This window comes from Anas platyrhynchos, chromosome 22 (genome assembly GCF_047663525.1).
Source record: "Anas platyrhynchos isolate ZD024472 breed Pekin duck chromosome 22, IASCAAS_PekinDuck_T2T, whole genome shotgun sequence".
NCBI lineage: Eukaryota > Metazoa > Chordata > Aves > Anseriformes > Anatidae > Anas > Anas platyrhynchos.
In genome coordinates, this window is record NC_092608.1 from 755,231 (window position 1) to 775,034 (window position 19,804).

At 40.3% G+C, this 19,804-nt stretch overlaps 2 protein-coding genes across 7 annotated transcripts in view; one reads left to right on the plus strand and one right to left on the minus strand.

The window, feature by feature from the left end:
* The window catches only part of PANK4 (pantothenate kinase 4 (inactive)), a 24,003-nt gene extending 4,444 nt beyond the window's left edge, over positions 1-19,559 (minus strand). Inside the window, exons 1-15 of one of the 2 annotated variants that reach the window (XM_027443155.3) lie at positions 19,426-19,559; positions 16,848-16,930; positions 15,884-16,092; positions 13,652-13,835; positions 13,075-13,167; positions 11,166-11,319; positions 10,009-10,190; positions 8,440-8,521; positions 7,174-7,274; positions 6,343-6,498; positions 6,086-6,198; positions 5,481-5,568; positions 3,365-3,516; positions 1,797-1,852; positions 1,183-1,232 (exon numbers count right to left, since the gene is read on the minus strand). In XM_027443155.3, the coding sequence (XP_027298956.1) occupies positions 1,183-1,232; positions 1,797-1,852; positions 3,365-3,516; positions 5,481-5,568; positions 6,086-6,198; positions 6,343-6,498; positions 7,174-7,274; positions 8,440-8,521; positions 10,009-10,190; positions 11,166-11,319; positions 13,075-13,167; positions 13,652-13,835; positions 15,884-16,092; positions 16,848-16,930; positions 19,426-19,546 (1,824 nt within the window). In that variant the 5' untranslated portion in view covers positions 19,547-19,559. The remainder of the gene's footprint in view (positions 1-1,182; positions 1,233-1,796; positions 1,853-3,364; positions 3,517-5,480; positions 5,569-6,085; positions 6,199-6,342; positions 6,499-7,173; positions 7,275-8,439; positions 8,522-10,008; positions 10,191-11,165; positions 11,320-13,074; positions 13,168-13,651; positions 13,836-15,883; positions 16,093-16,847; positions 16,931-19,425) is intronic. The other variant, XM_027443156.3, reaches the window with a different exon arrangement.
* The window catches only part of LOC101799414 (transcription factor HES-5), a 30,636-nt gene continuing 30,276 nt past the window's right edge, over positions 19,445-19,804 (plus strand). For 4 of the 5 annotated variants that reach the window (XM_072026885.1, XM_072026886.1, XM_038166660.2 and 1 more), the window contains exon 1: positions 19,445-19,583. The gene's annotated coding sequence lies outside the window, so the exon portion shown is untranslated. The remainder of the gene's footprint in view (positions 19,584-19,804) is intronic. The other variant, XM_072026887.1, reaches the window with a different exon arrangement.

Sequence of the window (19,804 nt, forward strand, 5' to 3'; positions counted from 1 at the left end):
AGCTGTCTCAAACTCTGTTAATTAAGCTACAGCTGCCAAAGATGTGTGTGACTCCAGCAGCTGGGAACAGGAACTTACTTCAGAGGGCTCTGAAGGGTGGGCAGTCACACCTATAATCCTACCCTTGGGAGGCTAGATTAGAAATCCCATTTCATTATGCCATGCAGCTGGAGAATAACCTTCCCTAAAACAGAAGCAGCAGCATGGACAGTTGCCTACATGAACATGTTGGTTATCAGGGTAAACCTACCTTTGTGGATGTTTTAAGCTAGCATGATGTAGGGTGAACAGGATTTCCTTCTGCCAGGAAAGGGCAGGATGGACTACTAGGGGCAGTGACATCCTAAAATAAGTATTTCCTATTCTCCATTAACATTTTAATTTATTCTAAATCTGATTTTATAAAGTTTAGTTCACTGCAGTTTGTAACAGCAGATGAATTTCTCTGTAACTAATGCTCAATTCCTAAGGAAAAAAAATGGTCAGGACAGTGCTTGAATTTCCTTAACTAGCACCGTCATAAAGGATTACATTTTAGAGGTCTTTTCCAACCTAAATGATTCTATGATTATATGATATTTTTAAGACACAGTATGCAATGATTTGGAGCGGTCCGCTTACACCAAACGTTTGTCTATCATTTCCAACATAGATCTACAGAGAGAACCAAAAAAACATCAGCTTTTCAGTGAACCTTAATTAAATAGTAATAAACATCACACAGAGCCAAAAAGCTTTGGTAATTGATTAATTACTTTCAGAAAGCTCCTTAATTAATGCAGATTTTAGCTTGATTACTGAGATGGAGGAACAATACAGACATTACATTTGGATTTAAGTTTTCAAAATTACAAGTCCAGCTGTGTAGAAATGAAAGTGCCCTGATAAGGAAGGGAACTATGGGTACGTTGGAAGAACTCTGAAAGCAGCTGGGTTATGAATGTTGCAGTTCCTGCAGAAATTCAGCTAAGAAACTTGGTAAGTAATGAAGTGTCAAATCCCTTTTATTCCTGTCTTTATGGTAAGGCTGCTGAATTACTGGTACTGTGTTAACAGAGTTTATTTTGAGTTGCCTGAACAGGGTTCTATTAAATCTGTTAAAAACAAGCTAACACTTTTTTTTTCCCCCTCAAGATTAATGTATTAAATTACTTATGGTTAGTAACAATTGTGGAATCATACCTTCAGTCGCTCTAGCCACTGACTGTAGGAGTCTTCTAACCAGGGACGTTCTGTGTCACAAAGAAAATCATATTAGTGTTACTTTTAGGCAAGGAGCAAATCTGTATGTTTGGTCTTTTTAAAGATGCTGAAGCAGTTTGAGCTCAGGTTTTGAATGTTAAAACTGTATATTCAAGAAGTTGCTAAAGTCTTAATTATGGGAATAGCTCAATTACAGTGCTCTTGAAATGGAATTTTCATAATAAACCAATGGAGTCACGTGAGCTAAATACCATTATGGCTCACCCTAAGATGGGTGGGGTTGTACTTGAGGGGACACTACTGCTTTGACAGGATTAGAACACTACAAAAATAGCACAGCTGAGATATTCCAAACACCTGTGCAGCTAAGGCTTCTGTGCAAAGAGATAGGCTTTCAGGTTCCAGTTCCTTTGGAATACAAAGAGCAACGTTCCCCTGGAACTCTGTAAATCTGTATTTCAGACAAACCCAGCAAGTATGAATGGGTCCTCATCATCTGGGCAGCAGAACCATCACAATCACTACCTTCCTGCTCTCCTCCACTCACATTAACGCAATATCCAGTTCCAACCACCACACATCTCCCCCTGTACCTTGCAGTTTTGATTTGGCTTCTTCAAATCCAAATTGTGGCTCAGATTCCAGAACGCTGTATCATGAGAGAAATAAAGGGTACGTAGTTAAGCAACTTAATCACATAAAAACACAATTCAAACATTCCTCTAGCAGGTGGTCAGCAATTTTATTGCATTGATTATTACGAGAAGTGTGGGTAGATCCATTGACTGAGAAACAGACACATTGTTTTGATGTTAAACACAAAAAGCTCAGATGTACGTTAAATTAGAATGTTATTATGCTAAAAGAAAAAAGCTCCAACAATATACAAACATTTGCAGGAACTACTCTACAGGCAAAAAAAGAAGACTTTTGGTCTGCAAACTGCCATAAATGTAGTCAGGGTCTAAAATACCTGCACAGGAAACCAGTGCTATACAAAGTCTAATTTGAAGATTAGTTCACAAAAAATATTTTAAAGTTGTACCTGTGTAGGCAGGGAAAAATGAAAAAAAAAACAAAAAACACCTCAACTAGGTACAGGATTTAAGAGCTATTGGCTGTACATATAGCAAAGCAGCTCCAAACACTTAGGTGGTGATGAGCATACAGGTAATGAGGCTGGATTCAAAGCTGCCAGTTAAAACGTTACACCATGTGGGCAGTGCTTGCCAGTCATGTCTTAAAGTTCCTTACATGTCATTTAGTACCAGATGTAACTCAGCCTGTACATCTCTTAGTTCCTTCCTCAAAGAGAAGGAGAGCTGCACTTACCACAAGGAGCAACTAGACTAACTGCTATTACAGGTGGCAGTTCGTTTCTGTGGCTGTGGGCAGCATCAGAAGTACCCCAAGTCTAAGAGGGCCAAGGCAGCCTTGAATCACCGCGTTTTGAATGGACTTCTTTTTGGTTTACTCGGGGGAAAACTCTTTAAAGATGCAGAAAAGGCAAGGAAGAGCTGAATGTCAGCTGTGAGGCAGTGACCCTTTCCCGTGTTATTGGATCTATGTGATCAACCCCACAAAAACAGCTGTAAAATCCAGAGTTGCAAAATTAAAAATATTTTAAGACAGCTGGCATTTATATCCTTATGTGAATTCATAGCTGAAAGGATGTAAGGAAAAAAAGCTCTAAAAACAGCAATAGGAATGTATGTTGATCAAAAATACTTAGTGTTTTGTCATCAGAAGAGACCACCCAATCTAGCTTACAGCCCACTGAATGAGTGATATCAGGACAACTCTGGGTTGCAGAAAAACAGCGTATTTTCTCCTAGCGGTACATAGTATCGGTTTAAGTACAACATATACCCAAAAGCAAGGCTATTAACCATGCTACAAGCAAAGCAGCCAGGCTGGAATATTAAATGCTCTATCACTTAATTCAAACACTCACAGCAACGTGTCTGCCAGGTTTTAAAGAGTGGAAATGTAAACTTTGCTGCACCACAACAATGCTTGCAAATAAACAACCAACATATGATTAGGTAAAATACAAACTATAATTAAAGTTAGATGGGTGCACTTTATTTACTTATTTTTAAAATGAACAAGTGGATATTCTGTATCTTAAAAGGGTGCTTTTAAAATATTTAACACCTACTCTGAGACTGCTTTTGCTCCCCAGTCAAAGACATTCCCCGCAAGAAGTCCTTTCACCAGAGCAAACTGCCTCTCCTCCCAGCCTAATGAATCCAAAGATTCGATTACGCTTTGAAAACATTTTAAGGCTATGCCATTTTCTTTCTGCTTTACCTGTAAGAAAGACATGAAACATTGGATTTATAGACAAAAAATTCTTACCCATCACTGGTTGTCTCAGTCCCAAGACCACGTTCAAGCATTCTCCTCTACGTTCATGGCCTCTAATGGACCAACAAGTTACTGTTATCAGCATGCTTAGTAACAACAAGAAAAAAAGTTTCCTGGGATTCTAATAAAAAGCTTTATTAGTGCTAGAATGTGTTCTGTTGCCTAAGAATTACTTTAAAAAAAAAAAAAACAACAAATAGATTAGAGGTATGATAGATCTTGGGCAGACTGGGGAATGGAAGAATAGACACACAAAAAAGACACTTAAGCAGCAACACGATCCACCAAAACCAGGTGATCTGCATGAGGAGGCTTACCACTAGCAGTTTTACAAAAACTGGAGGTGTTGTTTGTTTTTCTTAAATTTTTGTTTCAAGAGGTTCATCATCCCAGATGCCTAGAAGCTCTTGATTTTTTTTTTCCTCCACTTCTACCTCCAGTGAGATCAGTGTTACATAGCTAGTTCTACTTAAAAATGTACAAGTGGTATTGAGTACCATCTTTACATCATCTTTTTTTGCCACTATCTTGTCCGAATTACAAAAAAAAAAAAGGCAAAAAAAAAAGTAAAAGCCACCTCACACAGTCAAAAGCCACCTCTAACTTTTTCTTAGAGTGAATGTGACATGTGACAGTGCAGCTATGCAGAAGCTTCTACATACTTTGCAGAAACAGAGCAACAGTCAAAAAAAAAGTCTCTAATTAGGCTCTGGTATTGTTATTGTTCCCGTGTCTGCACAAAAGTGGTGAGGATCACCAGTACAGAAAGCTATTTTTGAGAAGTGATGACTTCACATGTCCTCTCCCCCAACAATAGTACATTACAGAATAAACCCCAAAGACTGAACAACTGCAGAATAGCAACAAATTCTTTTAAGAGCTACAGGTTATGTGTTTGTGTACACTCCAACCCAACTCAACAAAGTATCTCAACAGTTACAAAAGCAATCAAACTTTTTACAGCACAGCAGGAAATTAACCCAGAGACAAGATGCAGGAAAGTGGCACAGTTTGGTGTAAGGAGAGACTGCCTCAGCAATTAAGGGACACAGCGAACAGATTTGTTTTGTTTTTTCAGGCCTTTTTGGGGAGTGATGGTGTGGGGGAGGGTGACTTTGCTTGTGAAACTCTTTCTCCCTGTCCTCAATTTACTTTTCTTTCCTTTTTGGGGCAGAGGAAGGAAAGAAAATACAGTGTAAGGTAACTAAAAGAACACAGAAACTTCATAGCATTAGTGACTTTTGCATGGAGCTCTTGAAATTGTTAACTGCTCTACAAGATAATAATGCCAATTGCCTTTTACCACTGTCTGAAAATCTCAGATTTATTCAGAAGTACTCACACAGCTACACATAACTTTCCTTAATTTTGAAAATGTTTTTTGTACCATGAGGAGAAAAACAGGAAAGAGAAATTCCTGAAGTCTGCTAGACTGCATTATAGCCTCAGTATAAGAGGAAGTAAACTGATTACTCAGGTCACTTCTAAGGTTATCCATGAGCAGAAGTGGAGCCTCTCCATATAGTCTCCTTACTTCTAAACTGAAGGAAACAGATCCTCACTAAAGGAGCAAGTTACAATAGCATCTGATGAAGGACACCAGGTACTCATCAGGAGCAGGATGGACACCACCAGTTCCCTTCTCAGAAGCACGACAACCAGAGCTGGTAACTTTTTGTTAGCACTACCCTCAACACGACCGCATTCAGCAGGTTAGAGGTCAAAGGCTTTAAATCCCACCAGCAACTGCTGTTTCTCCTCAGAGCAGCAACCACCAACCAGTTAAAGCTGCTGCAAGGTAGTTACTACTCTCCCTTTATAAACCATTACTTATACAAAGTTTTAGAGTATGGAAAAAGTGTCTTGAACTTACACATTGTCCACCCTGTAAAACAAGAACAACTTACCTTTGAATAGGGATCCGGAAAATTGAACTCGTTTAAACAGTGTTCCCTTGTATCCAAAAGACTTCTAACTGTTAACGTACCATATGCACTTTAAAAAGGGAGAGGGGAAAACACATCAACTACTTCAAACAGAAAAAAGGTATTTTCTCCTGTTTCCTCCATAATTAGGACGAATTCCAGTAAGTCACGGCACGTAAGACAGACGTTTCAGTTAAAAGTCTTCACATGCCACATGTGCTAAACAGTCTCTAAGTGGCGAATCTACTCAGACTACTTAAATAGAGAGGGGAAATGTTCAAAGCAAAGTTGCCAGACAACTGAACTAACACATTACTGCTTTAAATAACTTCTAGACCATTCGTCATTTTTCTGCTGAGATAGAATTTAACTCGAAAATTCTAATAGGGGAGATCCCATGGTTCTGTTCAGAGGACCTGATATTTGGCACATCAACTTGCTCCAGCCTAAGCAGATTTCAGTTTGTTCTACTTAATATTTAATAAAAGCTTTTATTTAGCTTTTAGTTAGTTTATAGTTTGCTTTTAATTTGCTCTGCTCAACAGAAACAGCCAGGTGATGAAAGCAGGAAAATGAAAGACACTTACAAAGGCTGCTGTCTGAGTGTCTGCAGCTTGTTCCAGTATTTCTGTCGGAACTTTTCAGCTCTCTCAGGTGCATCAACAGAATCTGGTTGACTGGCTGCAGCACGTTTTGCCACCTGGTAGAGAAGAGGAAAGACTGAAGTTACCAATCAAATTACCTTTTCTTTTTAACTGACCTAAAGTTCAGGCTGAAAAACAACCCCTCTGTTTGCTTTATTAATAATTATCACTCATGCATACAACTCCTTTGTGACATTTACCCCATCCAGTGCCTCCTCAAAACAGGTAAGCCAGTATTTTCTGGCCATGGCATCATCTGTGAGGTCAACGGTGTCTGGAATATAGGTCGATGGGTCCTTTAGCAGTGGCAGGTTAACAAGCGGTCTCTCCAGCCTATCCATTTCAAACATGTCAAACTAGGTAAAAAATGAAAGAATTATTAGAGCTTGTTCAGAAATTGATTCATAATAAGTGAAACTAGCACAAGGCCTACACAAGTCCGTAAGAGTTTTATACATCATCTTTGGGTCTAAAGCCAAGTTCTCTTCTTCCCCTTTCCCCCCAAGTATAGGAAGCTACTTTCTGAAGACTGGGAGGAGATAAACCAATGATAGAGGAAATTTGAGGGGGAAAAAAAAAAAAAAAAAACCTTGACATGGAAAACACTGGCATGCTGATCAACAGAGGACAGTAAAACATGCTGAGCTCCACTGTTGTTCCCTTTTCAAAAGCACTTCAGCAGATCCAGTCTTAGAATATTTTACGAACCTGAAAGTATTTTCTTATTGCTACTTCAAAGAAAGGGCAGGAGACTTAATGTTTTCTCCCACCTTTGGTGAGGCAGAACAAGACAAAGTAGCAGCCGTGATCTGCTTTTATGAAGCATTACATCAAACCATCACAGATGACACAAGACATCATTGTGTACAACATGACACCACCACACATGATACAAGATACTGTGTTAGTCGCTTCTTTCGGCAAGCAGCATAGTCTCAGGGGCAAGAAGCAAGTAGCTTTAGAATAATTGTCCAGGCTCAAAGCACCATTGCCAAGAGAAAGCACTTAGTTTAGGAAAGACAACCACATACTGTACCACTCCTGGTTCTCTGCATGGGATAAACATCAGGTGATGTGCTCATGAGACCAGAACTCCCAGCATAATTCTCTCCCCAGCTATACTGGTTTGGATCTAGAAAAGAGAAAGAGAGAAAGACACATAATCTGAAAATAAAACTGAAAATACTCCCATGCACGAGTCTAGAGTCAGCACCCCTTCAGAGAAGCTGGTTCACTGCAAAAGCCATTTCTCCTTGTCTTTATACATAAATCAGATTTTTCCCTCTAGGCCCCCGTAGGTATGTTTTAACTTCTTGGTGACTTACCTACCTCTAAAGAGCTTCAGATTAAACTGAATGAGACACAAGACAATTACAATTCTAAAATAATTTTTAAACCTTTTTTTTTTTTAAATCATTAATGGCTATAAGAGCAGGATGTCTTCAAAGCACTATTGATGGCTAATTTTTGTGTCATCAGAACTGATATCTTATTTCTAAATATAAATCCATTATTAACAGAATATATTGCGAAACTCAAGGCATAGTGTAAGGTTCATATAAACACTAGTTATTTCTAGAGTTTTTCTAGAAGTTTAAGTTCAGATGTACAGAACATGCTACAGAAGTAATGTCTTTAATTCCTCAGTAGCTGGTTACCTGCCCACATCTATAAAGTGGGTATGAAATGACTTCCACATCCATTACTCTGAGGTACACTTGATATTTACTAAAACTAAGCATCATTAACCACCTCATTATTTTTTCCACTATTAGTAAGGTACTGAATGGCTTGCTAGTACATCAACAAGAAAGTAAGAAAAGGAAAATACAAATGGCAAAATTCAACCAAGGCATCCTATACCCAAAGAATGCTGGAAATAAGTGTCTCATCCTTCATAGATATCTCTGAGGCTTTTCACTCAAAAGAGTAAGTTTTGAGACGCCGGTCTTCTGCAGTACATTAACTGCATTCAGAAGCTGGCCCCTTAAAGAGGAGGAAAGTTCTCAGTAACTCAATTTCCCCGATTTGATTTTGAGGTAATGACTGCTCTTTGCAGAAATGCAGAAAAGAGAAGAGCCAAATCCTGCTGGATTCTCAAAGGTGAGCAGGAAAACAGTGAGAAATTAACATGTTCTTGCCAGAATATATAAAAGCAAAGCCCAGCATCTGTGTTTATTAGTGCCAAATGTATTTATGTAGGCAACAACTTACATGCAGCCTCTTAAGAGAAACTTGGACATTACACTGACATTTCAGAACACAGCATATACAGAACATAGCAATGCTGTACTTACTGTCTTGTTCAGCTCCTTTTAAAAATGCCCCAATGGCTCCCAGGTAGCCTTCATGTCTCAGGAACAATGCCTGAACCTCTCCCTGCCACAATATGAAACATTGCAATTGGATGGTCCCTGATGGCTAATATGTACTTCTTTGTCACTAGATTTACACTTAAATTTAATAGAAACAACTAAAGATGATAATATTCATTTGTGCTACATTCTAACACATTCAGTAATTTTAATGGTGCTCCAAAAATGGTGTTTCTGAAACACAGCTTCAGGAGGAACTGCTTACACAAATCATTCCACAGTTCTAAGACAGCTGGAAAAAAATACATGCAGAAGTGGTGCGTATTCTAAGCCTGTGCAACCACAGAAGCAGAGGGAAGCGAATGCTTCGCCAGGAAAGACCACTGCATCATCCCATGAATATTCAACTCCTCTTGCTTGAACAGGCTGGAAATATAAGGTCAGCTGATTTCTAGGTCATCAACCTAGGTGTGTGCCACTGTGCATCCAAAACATTCGAGCCACTGTTCATTTTATTTATTTCATTCTGCTACTGTTTAACATGCAACAATATACAGTCACCCTGTACGTTCTCCATAGGCATTTTCCCCATCAGGTTGGTTAGTTTAAAAGTAAACGTATAAAAGAATGCCAGGGAAAACACGACCACCACCCACCCTAGCACCGGTAGCTTTCCTAGACAAGGCTGAGTGAGACCTCCTCTAAAGGACAGTAAGCCAGGTCTAGAGCAGATAATATCAGAAAAGTTAATGCTGGGTTTAACTATAGTGGAGGGGAAAAAATAATAATTTATAATGAGATTTTTGTATAGACTGAATTGCTGATAACACGCTTACAGCAATCTAGAGCTGCAGTTTTGTGGTAGTTTTCTTGAAACGCAACCAAGGTTTTACAGAAAGACTGTAATGGTGAAACAAAGGAAAATAAAGCAGCATATAGGAGTTGCTTGCTTGAAGCACTGAGATGAGATAAAATATAGTATCTTTGGTTCTATAAAACTGCGACATGCATTGCAAAGGTGCAGGAACCAATCTACCCGTACCAAGCATTAAGTGAGCTTTTGGACTGCACTGGTTTTCAACTTAAATATCATTAGTATTTGCCACATCTTCAAAACCTGGAAAGAATTACAGCTTGTTTTTTTTTTTTTAATAAAACCATCTACAAAAGCCCAAACTACCACCACCAATACTAGCTTCTAATTATCTCAGCAGAACAATCCTACATTGCATAGCCTGGGGGGTGAAAAGAAATAGTAGAAGTCAGCAAGAGGAATTGAATAACAGTGGCAGCTATCTAAGAAAATAGTGACAATTACTGTCAATCAAAAATAAATAAATACAGAGAGAAAAAGAGGCCAGAGAGAACTCCTAGGCAATTCACATTTATTTCACCCCTCCCACAACAGATCCTTCTAGCCCTGCCTTACCTACCTAAGAGCAGTCCTTTAAGCTGATTTAAGGTGAGAATCTATTCTAAGTCCCCCAACCTCCTAGAAGAAGATACCTAGACACATGAATTTACTATTAGGAGAATCTCTGTTTTCGTTACCTTTGAGAAGAAGTTGATACTGTAGGTTATTGTGCGCATGGTAACAGGGTGACCCCGAATAAAGAATCCTCCAAAATATATTTTATCTAAATTATGGAGTTTAGCATAGAGGCAGGCAAGTTGACCAATGTCATTGCTGATCATGTGTAGTAAGCTTTTTGCCATATCTTCTTTGGAAAACTCTTAAAAGAAGGAAATAGCAAGAAAAATTAAACACAGCTGAAGAATGCTTAAAGGAACCATATAGTTTTTTTTAACAAAGAACCTGCAGCTAGAGAAAAAAAATCCCTTTGTTTCACCAGTCTGTGTGTGTAAAATAAAGGTGTTACCCCCTGACCCAAAATCTTGTTATTAACAAAGTATTTCAAACAACAAGCAGTGTGTATTTGACTGAAAACACTGTGGAAAAGCACTGAGCTGCTGTGAAATATTGCTTGAAAGAAGTCTGCTTGAAAGGTCAATAGTAAATGGCAGGAACTCCGATTCTTCTCTAGGAAACATGGATAATGGTTCGTCTATCCATCTTGACATGTGATGTGCTGCAAGCATTTTATTAGAACACTGCAAATAAAGTCGCAAGTTAAGAGTAAATCACCGCCACAGATCTTTTTCTGGACCAACACAGCCAATTGTATTTTTCACATAAAAAAAATAAACATTGGGCTAACTAGACAGTTATTTTTGTTGTTTGCCTAGGCTTATGGAATCCCAAACTGAAAAACTGAATGCCTATTTGCAAGGCAGTACTGGATGGTATCTCTAATCAATAAAGTATCGTGCAGGCAAAATACACCCAGGCAAGATCATAAAAAGCACTGGTAGTTATTTTCCAGCTCTACTTGCCTGTAGAACATTACAAACATCAGATTCCCAAGTGCTGGAGGACATGGTTGAATTTCTTCTCCTCAGTAGCTTCAAAGAGCAACTCTAAATAACTGGAGCGACTCAGGCAGTGTTCAGGGCCCCCCTCAGCCCACACACATAACACAGGGAAATGGATAAGGCAGTGTACATTTACATTGATGGAATTGGCAACTGTTTTTCCATCCTGACAAGCATTCAGAGGAAGCTTGTACAAGTAGCAAATCCATGCTGACAGGCAATGTAAACTATTAATTGTAGAGCAAATCTTGGGAAGATCTTTTCTATACTGATACCTTTATCTGCTGTAGTAGATTTCCCGAAGCTGCTAGCTATCAGATTTCCACTTAGCCCCAGGGTCTGGCAGGCGCCTCCATACACATCTTTCACCAACATGTCTACATTTGTGTGCTGTCCCTTTGAAGCAAGCTGCAGCAATTCATCGAATTTCTGAGGATGAGAAGCAGAGTTACTCTAGGTTTTTGGGACAGCCAGAGAACCTTACCCACAAACTGAGTTCTGCAGCATCCTTACTGACAAAAATAAAATAAAAACAACAAACCGAAACATGGGCTTTGGCTTGGAACCAACCCTGTCAGTAAAAGAGAAAGCTTTTCTACTAACAAGGATTTATCCCAAGCCCACATCTTATCAAACAGACCGATCTTAAGTTGGGCCCCTTCCAACATCAATCATTCTGTGATTCTGTTATCTACAAATAATTAGTTGAAGTTCCCCATAAAAGCAGAAGTGGAGTGCACAATTAATCACTTTGTCTGTCTTGCAGTATTCTGGAGAACTGAAAAGTCTCTGGCAGAATTAAGCCATACAAAACTTGAGCAGTATGAAATAAAGCAAAATTTGCCAAATTCTGCTCTCTGTGCAACTCCAGTGAGTATGGAATTGACCATAGCTTGTACAGGCATAAATAGAAAGGACTTTATCCACCATCACCAAAAGGATTGGATTTTATAATATTTTGGCAAGTAAATTACCAAAAAGTTCTTAGTCTAGCACCTTTAATCTCCTCCAGATTAGAGCATATGAAAGTCAGAACCCTCATATATCTCTTATCTTGGAATGAAGTCAGGAACAAAGTAGCTAACAGCAAGTAGAATTATGTCTTCGTGAGGCATATAAAAAAAAGGCTTAAAAACAGTTGTCTGTCTTTACAAGTGAAGAAATGCATTAATGTCCCTGAAGTTAAACTTGCACAAAATATGCATTATCCCAATAATTAATATTTAAAGATCTGTTAATGCTAATTTCCATTTCTACAAAATTATAAAAAAAGTTAGGAGCCGACATTGTCATATTCTAAGATTTGTTTTTAAATGCATCAGACAAAAGTATTGTAAGTATGGGTCTTCCCTTTGACATTTTCTTATTTGGTGCATATGTAACTCTAGCTTTTTCTACATTGGTGACATTTAGGAGCACATATTTAAGTCACATGGATCTCTGAGACAGGAAAAAAGAGCATGATTTAAGAGCTGAGTTAGGCAGAGTAGTACTAGATCAGGCCTTATTCTGGCAGATGACCAACCTGGGATTGAAGTGTTGAACCCCTGGAAGCGTGAAGTATAATGTAAGAGAGGTGTAACTCCTCCTCCCTACCTCCAAATATTTTGCAATAATTAGGAGCTCTCTCTCTTGCTTCTGTGGATACTATTCCAGGTACTATGCAGGCATTTCATTTTGAAAAAGAGTACAGAAAATTAGCAGGCTATTCTTTGCCTTATAGCCATTACTCGTCCTTGTTGACCAACTCCTTGACTCAAGCAGGATCATTATTTTGCCACTGCTGAGCATCTTAACATTTTTGCCTTTGTTCTACTAATGCTTTTTGCATTTAAAGCTTCCCTTTATACATCAGAAGCACAGAAAACGCAAACACAAGTCAAGGATTCAGCCTTTTTCTGACAGTTTAGGACCACATGCACCTAATGGAGAGGTATTAAAATCGCCCTGAGTGCTGCAGAACTGCCTGTTCTGTGTCTGTACAAGGCCAGCAGCTCTCTGAATAGAACGTAACGCCCCATGAGAGATATTTTTCTTCATTTTCTAGTGCACTGATGTTGGGTTTCTAGTTTCCTACATAAATATCACTTAAAATCATTATTTCTCCTTATTTAAAGTTTTAGCACTCCACCTCTTAGCACATCTTTTATCATCCCCTACCGCTGAAAACCGTTTCTCTGATACCTTTGTTTTTGTGAGCAGTGCTCCAAGACCCCAGAAGGTTCCACCTCCAATTGAGCTCCCTCCTATCCATTCAAATTTGTCTTCTGTTTCTACCTGTCAATAAAACAAAGCAGATTTGTCCAGAAAATCATACTATAGCTACAAACACACTGTAAAATATGTGTGCATGTGGGGTTTTTGAGAATTGGAATTCTCACACACCTACAACACAAGTAGTATTTGAAATCTTTGTATTTAATTCTAGACCAAAAATCCTACTTATAGATGTTTTATTTACATTTATGTAGTCCCCCCAAGCAGTGTATTGAAAGACAAAATTAGTTCTGATCTGACAGCCTTTGTCCTGTCAGTTAATATAACAACTTCTCTAAACACCAAGTTGAATTTTATTTAAAAAGATCCTGCAATAGTGAATGGGAAAACATTCATAACTATGTAAGAAAATTAAAAAAAAAATACATATGTTTTCCTTCTAAACTTTGCATTACCCAAGAAGAAACAACTACAAATTTAAAATAGTAATGTTTCAGATTATGTCTGTCAAATTCTACAACAAAATGTTTTAGCAACCACTCACCTTCACTATAGAAACCCCAGAGCCAATATTCACCAGTAAATAAGGAAAAATATTTGGGTGATTTGTCTGAAATCGGAATTCTGTATCTGAATCCTTCTGGTATGCAAACACTTCATGGGGTATGTTCCTTAGCACAAAGTTGCATCCTTTAATGAGGCAGGTCATTACGTCTTCTTTATCTACTCTGAAGGGGAAAGAGAGAAAACCTTATAATAACTTTCACAGCCCTACTGATAAGCAAGTATCCTTTACATTAATTTTTAATTTTTTACATTAATTTTTTAAGACTTTACACGTAGGAGATACTAACCCACACCATATGGCAAAAGCCCAGATCTCTTAAACCACAAAACCGAGATCTGCATATGTACTGACATTCAACTTCAGTGACAGGACACAGTCCAACGCTGGACAGCAGTTACCCAGTAACTTTGATCTTACATTAATCATGCTGTCAGTAAAAATAAGTCTGTTCCTGTTTGCTTGGTTCTATTGCCTCTCTAGTGTGCCAGTGCTCACACAACTCTGTGTGCACCCATGCAATAAAGTAGGTCAGAAACTTGTCTGGCAATTAATGGAACAAACCAATTTTCTAACCCAGCATAATATTCCATTGCTCTTCTGCTGCCTTCTTCAAAAAGGACAAAAGGCCACCTCAACATTTTAGCACTCATTTACAACAGATTGTAACGACTGCAAGGAGCTTACTGCTGGCATTACCAAACACAAGAAGAGAGACTTCATGGGAATAATGGGCTTCACAACCATACATATCCTGAACAAGAGCACTAGGAACACGATACGTAACTTAGAAAAGTGACTTTTGTGAACTTCTGTATTGTGTATTGTTGCTGACGTATGCTGAATTTCCAAAAGGAAATATCATAAGCCCTTTTTTTGGAAAGCACATAAGCAAAGCACAAACATACATCTCAATTAATACAGAATACTTTCAGTTTGTCAGGAAAGAGAAGCCGCTTCTACGGACCAATCAAGTATGGTTTTGCCCATAAAAAAAAAAAAATCAACACATGCCCCATAGACCAAGAAAAGAGGGGGGGACTTCAATCTAGTCTTGATTAACTGGTACTTAGTAACAGCCAATAAGGCTGGTTTGAAAAAAGAAAAAAGGTAGTAGAATCCTACCTATCAGAAAAGAAAGATATTGAAAAAGCAATATAAAAGGAGATGAATGGAGTACTTCAGAAACTGAGGAATATGCTGTATGAGAACTGCTCTGAAGTTCTTCCCCAGTAGCAGCAGGTAATGTTTTATGTCAGTGTAAATGAACGATATGTTTATCTATATTTACAGTGGCTTTTTTTAGCATATGGCTTTTGATAAAGTTTTTGAACGGTAAACTTATGAGGCTGTAAATTCAGGAAACTACCATTCTGTCTCCTACAAGGCTATGCTGCATGAAGTTTAGGCATGACCTATGCAGTAAATTACTATATTGCCTCAATTATTTAATTCTGGGCATGCAAGGAAAAATGTTAGAAGCTTCGTAACCTGAGAACCAGGCAACTATAGCTATTAGGTACACACAGAATAAAAAGCATTTGCCAGCAATACTTTGGCTTTTAATAATACTGTCTGCCTTTTGTAGATTTCACCTTTAGATCTGAAATACTGACTCATAATTAAAAAAGCACAACTCAGAGTAACAGATCAAAAGCTCTCAATTAAAATTGTTACTAATGAGCTCACTACCGACTTGCTGTAGTTCAAATGTTATTCTACTTTATATGTTACTGTAGGTTTTGTGTAGTTGGGTGTTGACTAAGAGTTCAAAAGCATGCTACTGTCATCTAGGATACCACCACCGAAATGCTGCTAGTTGTGAGGTGAAGAGTAAAACAAACAAACAAAAAAAAATCACTGTAATTACAATACAGAGTAGTTTAGGTTTAAAAATGGAATGGGTGCAAGCCAAATCCTTTATACAAAAAGCTGTGATAATACCATGCTTTCTTCCTTGTTACAGCCTTTCTCCTAGCCCCTGGGTTCCTTCCTGTTGGCTCTGTTACTGGACTCCTGCTGTGTCAGCTCATGATACAGTATCTTTCTGCAACTTATGTTCAGTCTGATCTGACCAAGACACATGCACAAATTCTCCTGCCTCAGTTTTGCTATGTAAAAGGCTTTTAAGGGCAAAAGGGAGAGTTAGTCTACTAAAACACACTTCAAAGAAACGCATTCCCATAACTAAATTTAAACAGTTTCACTTACTTCAACCCCAGCTTCTTTTCAATAAGATCTTTGAATTTATAGGCGCCGCCACCTGTAGCTTTGATGACTTTAGTCTCTGTATTGACAAGATGGTCTTTGATGAAATCTAGACAAGTCTCAATGTAAGTGTTCTCAAACTTAATGAAGTGAAGTCGAGCTGTAATCTCCTCTTGAACCGATATTTCATACAAAGGTTCATTTTCTATGTCCTTTAAAAGAAAGCAATTTCTTACAGATTATTCAAAGTCCTTCCTGAAGAAACAAGGATATATGCTGAAGTACAAAACATCAATACTTGTGCTTCCTAGGCCTTATAACCCTGTTAATGCTGCTAAACAATGTCACAAACTACTTTCAAAAAGGAATACAATTTAAACACATCTTAGTATCATTTAAGCTGGGAATATAATCAGTTTTCTTGCATGTGTTAGACATGCATGAAATCGAAGCATGAAACAGTTATATTTACTTGTTTTTTCACAAGTGTCATACTAATTGGTCTAGAAAATAACTATTTGAAGCATTAACTGCACCATCCACACGTATCTACGGTAAAAACAATGAACATAACTGAGTTTGCTCATGTATGGGCTGTACAACATTGAAGCCTTGCAATTTCGGCAAAGAACATGTACGATGAATGTACAATCACGTGAATTTGTACCTAGAGCTAGATTAAACTTGCAAAGCAAAAGTAACCACCAAACCCATGCTAAGGGTTGGTTTCCTGTGAAATATGCTACAAGGTTTTTAACCAAAGCCACACTCTGAGCTGCTGTACGAATGCTTAAGGATACTGTGAACTCTGTCAGTAGAAACTAGATCGAGTGTTTTAGAAAACGTAGCAATTTTAGGTAAGATTTCTATGTACTATGAAAAGCCAGCCTAGTACTTCACTTCCAGTCCAGGCAGTACCCTTCTTATGAGTCTATCAAATGCAATTGAGTGATGATGCAGTTCTCACCTTTCCAGAATGATCAAAGGATCTCACTCTTGCCACTTTGTGCTGCACAGTCGAATAATAAGCCAACTTGGTTAATGAACCACCTGTTAAAAAGATGACAAGTAATGACGAATGCCTCACCTTAGAGCAAACAATCTCACCTATGTTTATGTATGCTTTGCCTAAGAGTTCTTGTTTAGCTGAGTTCTCCTCTAGTAAAGCCAGATATAATTAAGCGAGGTGCCTGCTGTAGTGACCCAAAGAACCCTTGACTGGAAAACTGATTTTGCTTAGCTAACTCCAAATGCAGCACTCTATGGGTAAAGCTCCCTAAGATAAGCATGTGCCCACCTGATGTGGAGACTGCTGAAGATGAGCAGAAATAAGAAACATGAACTTCTGCTCTATAGCTAAGTGAGGACTGAAGGTAAAGCATGGATTTGTATAGCATCTACTTGCTTACGTTATTAGTAAGATTCCTAGAATCCTCCAAATTTGCTGCTTATAAGAGGATTTTATTTGTACATTTGCAGTGATTGAGTAATGTATGAAGTCAGACCGAGTAACATCATTAAGTCATTTTTCTTAGGGCAAAACAGTACCTGGTGGTAACTTACTCAAGTAGGTATTTGACCATGAAAGTCATGAAGCCATTAATTTCTTCAGAAAAGTGGGGGAAGTCTGCTACCCACTTCTGTATTAAGGTATCAGTATGTTTCATAAAACTCTCAGCTGCTGTGGCTGTTTGAGGAAAACATTTATTTTTAACTCCGAATAAAAGTAGCCTGGGCTGCAGAACCACATTTCTAATACAGAAAGTCAGCTCTGACTTGGTACCTGTGTTGCGAACACGAGTACGAGGCAGGCAGAAGGTCTGTACTTCTCAGTGCTAGTTCTAGCATGTGGTTGGATTTAAATCTGTATGCATAACTGGCCTCTTGACAAAGATTTGGCATGTTACCCCCCTTGGTAATTTTTCCATGCAATCTCACAGAACATGCTGTAAGAAAGACCAAGCAAATAATTATGAGCAGCTTCTGGGTTAAAACTTAAGTCCCAACAGTAAGTAAAAATCCGTCTGTTGGATCATAACATAATGACTACATGCAGTGGCCCTATGCTCTGCCTTACAAACAAATGAAATCAAGAAATGCAGTTTAGGCAAGTGGAAAAAATAATTGGTTAGTGCTCGTAGCTTTGCCTACGTAGCAGTACTCTCAACTCTTCCACAGTGCTGAATAAACAAGGAATTTTCTACAACCTGTGAGAATATGAAAGGCTTTCTCCAGCAAAATTCAAGTGAGGTCAATTCGGAGCGATCCCTGGCAGACACTTATAGCAACAAAAGCAGTAAAGCTTGCCTGCTCTCAGATCTTGTTTCAGGTCACTGGCCAATGCTTTAAGGGTTCTGGTAAACAAAATCCAAACTTGTCTGCTGGCTTACTGCATTAAGGTGATTTTTTTACCAAAAAAAAGGAAGAAAAAATAAATATATATATATATTTCTCTGCTAGGAGGAAAAGCTTCCTTCAAACCAATTGCAATGGTTGTTTTTGAAATACAATAGTTTGTAGGGCACTGACAGATGAATTGCCATTGTACCTACATTAGTATCGCTAGGTAAATGCTATGTGAATGTTCACCTAGTGATGCTTATATGTCCTTCCCTTCCTCAATCAGTTTTTAAAGACTTAAATCCACTCGGAACACCAGCTGAGCCACGCAGCCAGGCTTTGTAACTAATCCTGCAGCTCTAATTCTGCTCTGACCCTCAGAAGCGCCCATTCCAGCTGTTATTTTAGCGTGAAACAAACAGCTACCTTCTGAGGGTGCAGGGGCTTGCTGTGTGGTAAAAGCCCTTATATTAGGGTGCGTTTTTCCCCCTGCAAGCCCCCAGCACCCAGAGCAGGGCAGGACCCAGGGGATTAAGGGCGCAGAGTGACCGCATGGTGCCATGACGGCAGAACGCTTCATTTTCTGTGCTTTTACGCCCTTTTACTGACTGGAACTTATGGAATGGAAGCAAGACGCGTGCCCGGGCTCTCCCCAGGGGGCACCCCCTCGTTGCGCTGGGGCCTGGGGCCAGCCCTCAGGCCCCGCCGTGGGGCGTGCGGAGGAGCAGCCCCTGTTAGCGGGCCCCGCTGCTCCGGAGGCACCGAGGGGAAGGGAAGCGGGGCAGGGCAGGCCCCGGCCGCCGCCTCAGCCCGCCGGGCTCCCCTCGGCCGCCAAGGGCAGCCCCGGGGTGTCCCTCAGAGAGTCCCCCCCGTGGCCCGTTAACAGCCGCGCGCGGCACGCCGGGACTCGTAGTGCCGCTCCCCGCCCGCGCCCTGCAGCCGCCAGGTAACGGGACTTCAAGTCCCGCCGTGCCCCGCGCCGCCCCCCGCGCCGCGCAGCCTGCCGGGAGCCGTAGTCCGCCTCCGGCACTCCACACCGGGCGAGGCGCCTCAGGGGACTGCATTTCCCGGCGAGCCCCGCGCCGCGGTGGGCCGCCGGGCCCCGGCGAGTCCCCTCAGCGGGGCGAGAGCCGCCGCCCGTTCCTCCGCCACCGCCCCCTCCTTGCCGCGGCCCCCCCGGCCCCCCGCGGCTCCGGCGCGGTTACCGATGTCGATGGCGAAGCGCTTGGCGTTCTCCAGGTTGCGGAAGATCTCGTCGGGCGGCAGGGTGATGCTCTTGTCCAAACTGCCGTGCCCGCCGCTCCCTCGCCCGCCCCGCTCCGCCATTTTGAGCGCAGCCCGCTCCTCGCCGGGGGCTCATTCGGTATGCAAATGTATGCGCATAGATTTGCATGGCAATGAGGCGGGGCGCGTGCACTATGCCATGAGGCAGCTGGCGGTGTGCGCATGCGCGGGGGCGGCCGCCGGTCACCTCAGCGGGCTCGCTGAGGGGGCCGCGGCGCTGTCGGCGACTATCGGGCGATATCGGGCGTTATTGGGACGTATCGAGAGCTATGTGGGGCTTCACGCCTGCAATAGGATCCC